Below are 10,585 nucleotides of genomic sequence, written 5' to 3'. Positions count from 1 at the left end.
GTTAATTAGTTCTTCTTCTTCTTCTTCTTCTTCTTCCTCCTCCTCCTCCTCCTCCTCCTCCTCCTCTTCTTCTTCTTCTTTTTTTTTCTTTTTTCTTCTTCTTTCTTCTTTTTGATTTATTTCAATGTACTTTCCATTTTTCCATCATCTCTCAGCGAAACGACTATAGCAATGTGGGCTTATCCCCCTACTGTTGACTGATGAGGTCGACTTAATTAGAGATTCAATATTCCATTCAGGTAGCAACCTATACAAATAGTCTGTATATTGTATAACTAAGAAGAAGAAGAAGAAGAAGAAGAAGAAGAAGAAGAAGAAGAAGAAGAAGAAGAAGAAGAAGAAGAAGAAAAAGAAAACCGTATCGATAACAACCTCATATTTTCATTTTTATTCGATATACATAGAATGTGCTAATACAGGGTGTTCTAGAATAGATGCGTTCCCCCTAAAAACTTTTGACTTTTCGGTTCGCCTTTGAATTTTGAGGTAATTTTCTTTTACACTTCTGTACTATGGTTGAATATTTAATATTGAATTCATAACCAAAGGGACTGCATTTAGAAGAAAACAATATTTGTAAAATTAATCTCAAAAAAAAAAGAAAAAAAAAATGAAGTTCTTTTTTAGTGAAATATTTTTTACAAGTTAAAATACATTTATTTTACAATAATAAAATCAATTGCTAATTAATAATAACTACTCTGTGTATGATTATGATACGCACTCACACTATCAGATAGACCTGACAGGTACGGCTGAAAAGGTAAGGTCCGCCTGTCAGGTCTACCTGATACCTGATGAGCACACACACTGACAGGTAGAACTGACAGGTGGGCCTGATCAGCTGTAACTGTCAGGTCTAGCTGATTAGACCAGCCAGTTTTCCTCTAGCTACCTATTTCGACACTGTAGAGTCCGAATTTGAAGCACCTATTTGGTTAATCCTCAGTGGTTATCCCAACTTATCAACCAACATTTTTTACAACTTTTTTTTTTTTTTTTTTTTTGACATGACTATCTTTTCTGTTAATTAAATTAAAAATCAGTCTAAAATTTTCCTAAGGAATCTCTTCCCCGTCTTGCAGAGCCGCACAGTTGGTCAAATAGCACAGGATCCTCTTATAGGTCTCCTGACACTTTTCGAACTCCCTGTGGGGCCGAGCCACCCACTCATTGATCAACTTCAAATGACGGACACAAACCTCGTACTTCCCTCGAACGTCACTGAGATTGTGGCCATTTGCAACCATCTCTGAAAGGACCGTCTTGAAACGCTCCGCAGAACGACGAAGCTCCTCTTTCAGGCCGTCCGGAGAGGCCCCTCCAAAGGTGGCTACTCCGAAGGTGAAAGGCTTCTCTCCAAAGGTAAAAGGCTCCTCAACTTCTTCGGGGCTGTAAAGCGGGAAATCCTCCACGCAAGCCTGGCAGGCACAGTGAAACCTATACTGCTCCCAAAGGTACGCCTGACGCTCCGCCTTTGTGTGCGTCGCGAAGTGACATCCGTAGTTATCGAACAGCTGCTCACCTTTTCGAACAGCCTTTAAAGTTGTCACCAAAACGATGGTGCCGTCCGTTGAGTGGCGTACCACGTTGGGGTCGCACGAATGGTTAAACATGGAACAAAACGGGTACAGGCCGCTACCTATCTGGACTTGCTCCCCCATTGGGCATTCGCGTGAGGTGAAGAACATATTGATGTCGTGGGCGTTGCACGCGACAGCTTGGAAGTAGTGCACGAGGAGAGCTCCGAACCGGCGAGCCTGAGGCCCAAAGGGGACTGTTTCATCGCCCGGGAAGAGAACATTAAGGCGCAGGAGCTGACAGAGGACGGTGGCCTTGAACACTCGAGCGACCATGTCGGCGGAGGAGCGACTTGGCTCGTTTGTTTCGAGAAGGAACGCCAAATCGGAGGTCACCGCGAAAGAACCGTCTTTCCCGGCTTTGTTAGGAAGAACTGGGGGCGCTGAATGGCCGCCGTTTTTACCGGAATCCACCTCCAAAGTATTGCCTTTCTCGGTCTCGTTTAGAATAACTACGGGTGCCAAACTGCCGGCGTTTTCATCTGGAGTTTCAGCTGCGGGCAGGGTTGGAAGCTTCGCCCAAAGCGCGTCAATATCACGGCCTTGTTTCGTCTCCTGCAGGCAGAACCGGAGGGCGAGAGTCTCCACCATACCGAAGAGCGGCATTTGACGGACGGCCTGCAGCACCCGGCACTCCGCTTGGTGACTAGACTCGTAACTCCGTCTCCGACAGGATTCATTGCAGAAGAGCGCGTCACATCGGTCACAGGGTACTGAACAGTTGAGGGTCCGCTTCAAGCAGAAGTGACAATGCGTCAGGCGAATTTGTCTCGCGGGGCAAGGCGCTGACACGCGGGCAGGCTCGACGACTATGAGCTGCCCCGGAGGGATGTCTTGAGTGGCGAACACGCTTCGGCCAAACTGGGAGTTGGCTGACAGGGCAATTTGGGCGGAAGCTACCGGGAAGTCAGCGTTCTTGCCCGGCAAAGTCAAATCTAATCTGCGATCTTCACAGTCAGATTCCTTCTTGCCTGCTCCTTCCTTGAGTGTTCCTTGATGGTTTTTATAGGCAGATTTCTCGTTGCGTGCTCCTTCCGTGGGTGTTCCTTCAAGGCACTTGTCTTCGGATAGATCTGTCCAGCTCTTTGTCAGCCTGTCCCTCATTTTTTCATACTGCTTCACTTCTGGGTCGCTTCGGTCACTCCGGATCGCTGAAAGATGCCTCTCCATCTCTTCATAACAGTGTTCGTACACAGACTTCGCCTCTTCATGTTTATTCAAACAGATCAAGCATTTCGCTTTCCGGAACAGAAGTTTCGGAATGAGATTCGGCGGTGCGGACGCCAAAGCGATTTCGATATTGACAATGCAGTCTTGGTAACATTTGAGATCGAACAGGATGGCTGACCGATTTCCGTAAAGATGGGGCAGGAAATCCGCCGATTTCGGCGCTAATGAGAGACTTTCGTTGGTGCTCAGCAGCGCCGAATGACAACTTTTAGCGGCGAAATCTTTAATCCCTGCCGATTTAGCGTCGAAAGATAGCTCGTAATTTTTGACGTCCCTTTCATTGAGGCCTTTGACATACTCCAGAAAAGCCCCTTCTTTTTTTAAATGTTCGAAGACGATATTCAGTCTTTCCTGGTTTGATTTGGTGGTTTGGAAGAGGGTTGGCAGATCTGAACTTGTGATGAGCTGATTCAGGAACTCTCTAGACCCGAGGAGGTTCATTTTTGGAAGTCAAGAATGCTTCGATTCAACTGAAAATCATTTGTATCGAACCAGCGAAGAATGGATTATTAGAACTTCTGTTTTGATAATATTTTATTTAGTCTAACCATTTTGGGATGTTTCTTCTCAACTGAAGACCTTTTTGTCGAATTTATGACTAATGGACTTGGAAAATTCTGTTTTAATCCGGAAATAAATATGGCACTTATGGTTCAGCAGTCTATCCTTTTGGCACTTAGTTCATTTAGAATTTATAGTGAGTGACCTCTAGAGCTGCTTGCAAAAAAGGCTGAATAAAAGTTCTCAAGAAGTAGAGAGTTTCAAGTCCTATCAAACTGACAAATTGGGATCCAATAAGTCCAAGTTATTGAACACTTCAACCTCAACTTTTGCGGAAAACTTCCCAATTCCCAAACATATACCAGCAGATCGGCACTGAATATGGGTTTCTATTTCTAGCTTCCCCTTTGAAAAATCTCAAGATACGCGTCTGAAATTCACTTCATTGTGTATTGTCCACTTGTACTGATATCCAATGTCCATATACGATATAGACCCCTTGGGTACTAAAATTTACACACTGGCTTGTCCTATGACCATTGGGCTTTGCCCATATAAGATAAGACACTTTTTTTTAATTTGCCCCACTGACTTCGTTCAGTTACATGATTTTAGAGATTTCTGAAAGTCGATAAAAAAAAACTTTAGATTGGACTCAGACGGTCTGACAGACTGGAGACCGTCAGAACGTGTGTGGCGGGAAAAGCTTCAGACCAAGATCTGTCAGATGGTCTGAGCGCGGGTGGCGGGTATTACACCTTCAAAGATTTATCGAAAGACAACGTTGGGGAGCTTGTCGGTAGCGTTTGTTGGTACTGGGTTTTATGTCGATTCGGAAGAAGGACGCGTCTACTTTGTAAGCATTTGGTCACGTGTTCGGTTCCCACCCGGGGCGGATTTTATCCTGACAAGATAGGATTTGTTTTCGGAACGGCTGGCTTTCTTTTATCCTGTCTTTTCTCTCTCTCTCTCTCTCTCTCTCTCTCTCTCTCTCTCTCTCTCTCTCTCTCTCTCTTTCTCTCTCTCTCTCTCTTCACTTTTAGCCTGAGCTTGAACGGCCGACACAAAAGATTGTCATTTTGGGTTAGGTTTGAAATTTCGTTTTTTTTTCAATTAATTGTTTACTGTGTGAAATTTTTTATAGATATATTTTAACATCACTGTAGATATAACTGGTAAGATCTTTATTGTATCGTAAATTTCTTTTTGCCCAACCCCTTTGTCAAATTTACCTAATCATCTAATCTAACCTAATTTGTGTCAGATTTAGATGTTCGTTTAATTTTCAAACAAATGTTCACTTAAAGAAAAACACAAGTAAATTTAACTCTGCACACTTGTATTCTTCTTTAGTTAAAGATGAATCTTCACAAAGTCACGTCAGAATTCATCAATTGAAGTTGAAGTTTTTAAAAGATTGCCGTTTTTATTTCGTAGCGATGAAACAACTGCTACATTGGACGCTTGTGGTCTGTGTCGTAGCATGCCCATCCCGTAGTATGCCTCTCATCAGATGGGCGAGAAGAGACACAATACTTCCCATTTAGGTGCTGGCTCAACACGAGAACACCAGAAAGTAACCCGTTGAAATATTTGCAATCGAAAAACGACGCTTGATGTGGCCTGTGGCGTGGCATGCCCATCCCGTAGTTTGCCTTTCGTCAGATGGGCGAGAAGGGGCACAATACTTCCCATTTAGGTGCTGGGTCAACACGGGAACACCAGAAAGTAACCCGTTGAAATATTTGCAATCGAAAAACGAGTACAAATTTTTGTCGATGGTGGGATTCGAACCCGGGACCTTCTGCATGGCAAGCAAGCGCGTTACCACTGGACCAACCGTGTCCCGTAAATTTTTTAATTGTTTGTTGTTTTCGGTACGATTTGTTTGTTATATTGTTATTGAACTCACAACTCAAACACACAAAACTGAGTCTATTAAGTCTATTTTCGAACGAAATCAAAAAATAATTAGAACACGAAAAACGATCGAAAATATCCACCGCCGCGCGGCGCGCCGAAGTGCGTACGTAAACTGGCGTCCCGTTTTTACCATGTGAGTTGTACAGACGCTAGACGGTCCCAATACCGAATGGTGTGGACGGAAATACCACTACGACAGGGGTTCCCAAACTGTGTGCTGCGATGTCGCGAGGTAGCCTCATGTGCCGCGATTTAGATTTTTTTTTAAATCTGGTGTGAACATCACACGACTTTCCTTATCCTATTGAATGATGCTTATTTGGGTGTTCTTCTATTGTAACTTTTACAATGTCTCTAATCGTTTAGTCAGTATAGCTGAAAACCGCCAAAAAGCGGTCAAAATACCGCCAACCGCAGCACCTATCATAACCAAGTTTTGTGTTGCATCCTTGTCACATTTGTGGACTACCTACATACCAAATTTCAAGTCTCTAGCTCATACCGTTCCCGAGATATTATTGAATTACACCAAAAACCGCTTTGTATTTAGGCTCTAGGGACCTCAAAACGTGTTTTGGCACTAAAAACTCACCATCGAAAATTTGACCCGATTACATTACTTTCCTTCCTATACCTACATATGTAAGTTAAGGTAAATAAAAAAAATAAAAGAAAGATTACAAAACCCTGCGAAGGATGAGAAAAAGAAGGCCTGCGGCGCTATTAAAAGTGTATATGTAGTCACGCTTACACAACATTTATGTGCTGGGATGGAGGGGGTGCCGCAGAAAGATTGGATTCTTGAGAAGTGTGCCGCGTTGGCGACAACTTTGAGAAGCGCTGATATCCACTATTACACTATACATAGCGTGGCGTTAACCCTACCTCTGACTTCAGTTGCCAAAGTGAGTCACTAGGCAGTGGTGTGGGTGAGAAGCTAACCCAACTTGCAGTGCAGCGTCAGGTGTTGTATTACACAGGTAACTTATCAAGTTATAGAATAGAATATACCTTGTTTATACTGCTGGGATAGGACTGAAAAGTCCCTTTTCCCCCGCAGTCTAACCAAGGTCTTATATATAACAACATATAACCAAGTTATCTGTGTAACGTGGCAACCAGTAGACGATAGTAGAAAAAGCTATTTTTATCTCGTCGTCTCGTCTGTTGTCACCCAATGGGATGGAGCCTCATTGGAATGGGATGAAGCCTCATTGGAATGGGATGGAGCCTCATTAGAATGGGATGGAGCCTCATTGGAATGGGATGGAGCCTCATTGAAATGGGATGGAGCCTCATTGGAATGGGATGAAGCCTCATTGGAATGGGATGAAGCCTCATTGGAATGGGATGAAGCCTCATTGGAATGGGATGAAGCCTCATTGGAATGGGATGGAGCCTCATTGGAATGGGATGAAGCCTCATTGGAATGGGATGAAGCCTCATTGGAATGGGATGGAGCCTCATTGGAATGGGATGAAGCCTCATTGGAATGGGATGAAGCCTCATTGGAATGTTTCAATGTTCTTTTTTTTTTTTTTTTTTTTTTTTTTTTTTTTTTAAGATAAGTGATAAAAAAGATTTCACCACCGATTTTATTTCGTAGCAGTGAAACAACTGCTACATTAGACGCATATGATGTGGTCTGATGTGCCGTAGTATGCCTCTCCAATGTATTTTTGTGTTTCCGTCACTAGCTGCGAACACGTCAAAGAACACAAAACTCTCTTTTTAATAATAGGTAAAAAGTAGGTAATAGGTAAAATATAATGTAATAGTAATATGTAAAAAATATAACGTAACAGGTAAAATATAATATTCACGTACCTATAGGTAACATTATTAAGGACATGTGTGTGAGGTAACAACATCACCATACGATGACTAAGTACCTACATTACCTACATATGTACCTACATCATCTACATACTTAAATAATAGGTACAGATGTAGGTACATCTACAGAATATACAAATGAGTAGCCCAATTCCAAAAGTGGACAAAGGCTCAATTTTCGGAAATTGAGTTTTTGGTATATCTGGATTCGTCTTTTCAAGGCGAATCGATTGAAAAGATTGTCAGGCGTAAAAAAAGTGTATCGTCAGTTGTAAAAAATGTATCGTCAGGCGTATAAAGGGGCGCAAGTATCAGCTACGGTACCAAACATAGAATTAAAAATTCGCGTTTTGGCCAACTTTGGTTCCGAAAAGTAAAAGAGCCCATTTTTGAATAGCATTTTCGGGTCCAAAACTAGGCAAAATAGGACAGAGGATAAACAGGACAAGTACCTTACGGTTCCAAAAGGGGACGAATGGGATTTTCGGTGCCAAAACTGGACATCTCGGAATTTTGAAACAAAATTACTAATTAATGTCAGCTTTGCCAGAAATTCCCAGAAAGTTATTTTGATGGACATTAGCTTGGTTGGATAAGTACCTACCTGTCTAAAATACATCAGATTTATGTCGGCACATAAATCCTCCGGTAAATTTGAAAGTAAAAAATTTCCGTGTGTTTTGAGTTTAAAGATGGACTTACACCAGTGGTTCTCAAACTTTTTGGCCGCGGAGCACCAAGCAACTGCTGTAAACTCTACGGAGCACCCCCCCCCCCCCCAAGCAACGTCTTTAAACTCTCCGGGGCCCCCCCCCCCCCCCCAACCCTTTAGAAATTTCTAAAAATAGAGAAAAAATAATAGACAACACACTTGATGTTATAATAAAATTTTAAAAAATGTTGGAATTTATTTTAAATGCGGTAAGAAAAATGAAACTATGCGGAGTACCTGGAAGCTCTTCGCGGAGCACCAGTGCTCCGCGGATCACAGTTTGAGAACCACTGACTTACACAATTGGCACCGCAGTCTATACTATACTCTATAGAGAGGTTATGACTTCATGCCAAACTTTTACTTTCATTATTACCCCAGCTATAAAGTGGTCGCTTTGAAGACAAAATCGCCTATCAAATGGTTTCAAAATAGAAGAGAGAAGGAGGACACGATAGGAGAAAGCCAGCCGTTCCGAGAACGAACTTTATCTGTATAGGGGGATGGAGCCTCATTGGAATGGGATGGAGCCTCATTGGAATGGGATGCAGCCTCATTGGAATGGGATGGAGCCTCATTGGAATGGGACGGAGCCTCATAGGAATGGGACGAAGCCTCATTGGAATGGGATGCAGCCTCATTGGAATGGGATGGAGCCTCATTGGAATGGGATGGAGCCTCATTGGAATGGGATGGAGCCTCATTGGAATGGGATGCAGCCTCATTGGAATGGGATGCAGCCTCATTGGAATGGGATGGAGCCTCATTGGAATGGGATGAAGCCTCATTGGAATGGGATTGAGCCTCATTGGAATGAAATATAGCCTCATTGGACGTGTCCAGACGCTCTGAAAACCTCGAAGTAACCTCTCAGTAGGTTGTGGCGCGGCAGGTACGATTTCAGTCCAAGGGGGAATTTATCCTAAAATGGTAAAGGTTCGTTCTCGGAACGGCTGTCTTATCACTTATCTCATCTCTCTTTTTTTTAAAAGAGGTTCGAAGAGAGAAGGAAGACAGGATAGGTTTTTTTTTTTTTTTTTTTTTAAGAGGTTTGACAGAGGGAACTGTAACTCTAGGGTCTTATCGTCCCGAAATCGGAGAGAGAAGGAAGACAGGATAGGAGAAAGCCAGCCGTTCCGAGAACGAACATTATCCCATCAGGATAAAATCCGCCCCGGGCGGGAATCGAACCCGCGGCCCAGCGCTTACAAGGCAGACGCACTACCCACTAAGCTAACTAGGCTGGCATCTCATCTCTTCGATTTTGGGACTTTATGATAAACAATTAAGAATTAAAAGAGTTGTAACTAGATTCATGCCTTAAAAAAGGAAACAATAAGTGTACTATAGAAATTTAAACATTTTAAGGCCAGCCTAGTTAGCTTAGTTCCTTATCCTACCAACTAAGCTGATGGGATAATGTTCGTTCTCGGAACGGCTGGCTTTTTCCTATCCTGTCTTCCTTCTCTCTTCGATTTCGGGACGATAAGACCATAGCAGTTACAGTTCCCTCTGTCAAACCTCTTAAAAAAAAAAGAAAAAAAAAAGGTAAGTTAATAGGAATGATAATGTACAGGCAGTGTGGAACGAAACCTAAGCTTCCCCTGCCTCTAAGAAGGATTCGCCACTGCTTTAGTGAAACCGGTGTTAGAAACAGCTGATACAACTGAATTCATTATCAGCAGGTCACAATGCCCCATGGAGGTATTGCAATGCCCTCAAATAGATATGTAGACTAGCAACTAGAACAAGAACTCAGACCATGTGACTGAATGCAATGTGGCATATTGCATACGCGTCCTTACTCAGGCCAATTGTTCGGCTGACTTTCTCTATTCATTTCTTTTTTTTAAGAGGTTTGACAGAGAGAACTGTAACTGCTATGGTCTTATCGTCCCGAAATCGAAGAGAGAAGGAAGACAGGATAGGAGAAAGCCAGCCGTTCCGGCGAGAACGAACATTATCCCATCAGGATAAAATCCGCCCCGGGCGGGAATCGAACCCGCGGCCTAGCGCTTACAAGGCAGACGCACTACCAACTAAGCTAACTAGGCTGGCGCATATTGCATACGCGTCCTTACTCAGGCCCAATTGTTCGGCTGACTTTCTCTATTCATTTCTTTTTTTAAGAGGTTTGACAGAGAGAACTGTAACTGCTATGGTCTTATCGTCCCGAAATCGAAGAGAGAAGGAAGACAGGATAGGAGAAAGCCAGCCGTTCCGGCGAGAACGAACCATTATCCCATCAGGATAAAATCCGCCCCGGGCCGGGAATCGAACCCGCGGCCTAAGCGCTTACAAGGCAGAACGCACCTACCAACTAAGCTAACTAGGCCTGGCATTCATTTCTTTATTGCTTCAATAGGTGCGCTTTACCAATAACCATAAGTAGGTACCTAAGGTATGTTAATGCGGCACTCTAGCCCTCACACTCTAACTCGTAGCCTTCTTTTTACAGTTTTTTTTTTTTTTTTATTTTTTTTTTTTTTTTTTTTTTTAAAGGTTTGACAGAGGGAAACTGGAGGAGGAAGATTAGGTCGGCCGGAAGCCAGCCGTTCCGCAGAACGAACATTTATCGGAACAACGGAACTTTATCCTAGGTCAGCGCAAAAATCCGCCCGGGCCGGCTTCGTTGCTTTGTTGTTGTTGATTGTTGTATGTTGTTGCTTGCTTGTAGCGGCTTTTAGCTTCCTCGCCGAATGGTGACTGGCAGGGTAAAGACAAAGATACTTTTTGTATCCTGCCGATACACACCGAGGTACATCGATCTCTAGGCCATGTTTAATTGGGCTCGGCCCGAAAA

General features: G+C 43.2%; 2 protein-coding genes across 2 annotated transcripts in view; both read right to left on the bottom strand.

Moving 5' to 3' along the window:
• Positions 1-1,000: 1,000 nt before the first annotated feature.
• On the bottom strand, positions 1,001-3,898 carry LOC103515491 (SET and MYND domain-containing protein 4-like). The gene has a single exon (XM_008480429.3). The coding sequence runs from the start codon at positions 3,249-3,251 to the stop codon at positions 1,059-1,061; it is 2,193 nt and encodes a 730-aa protein (XP_008478651.1). The 5' UTR covers positions 3,252-3,898; the 3' UTR covers positions 1,001-1,058.
• A 2,483-nt stretch (positions 3,899-6,381) lies between these two features.
• LOC103515490 (uncharacterized protein YMR317W-like) overlaps positions 6,382-10,585 on the bottom strand; it is a 50,719-nt gene continuing 46,515 nt past the window's right edge. Inside the window, exons 3-4 of the mRNA XM_008480428.1 lie at positions 8,269-8,630; positions 6,382-6,717 (exon numbers count right to left, since the gene is read on the bottom strand). Coding sequence (XP_008478650.1) covers positions 6,382-6,717; positions 8,269-8,630 — 698 coding nt within the window. The remainder of the gene's footprint in view (positions 6,718-8,268; positions 8,631-10,585) is intronic.

This window comes from Diaphorina citri, unplaced genomic scaffold (assembly GCF_000475195.1).
Source record: "Diaphorina citri unplaced genomic scaffold, Diaci psyllid genome assembly version 1.1 scaffold1352, whole genome shotgun sequence".
Classification (NCBI taxonomy): domain Eukaryota; kingdom Metazoa; phylum Arthropoda; class Insecta; order Hemiptera; family Psyllidae; genus Diaphorina; species Diaphorina citri.
The sequence above is the reverse complement of the archived record's forward strand: the minus strand, read 5'-3'. Positions and strand labels throughout refer to the sequence as shown.

Bases quoted from the DNA above. Each gene is read 5' to 3' on its own strand.
- LOC103515491 (XM_008480429.3), bottom strand. From the start codon at position 3,251: ATGAACCTCCTCGGGTCTAGAGAGTTCCTGAATCAGCTCATCACAAGT.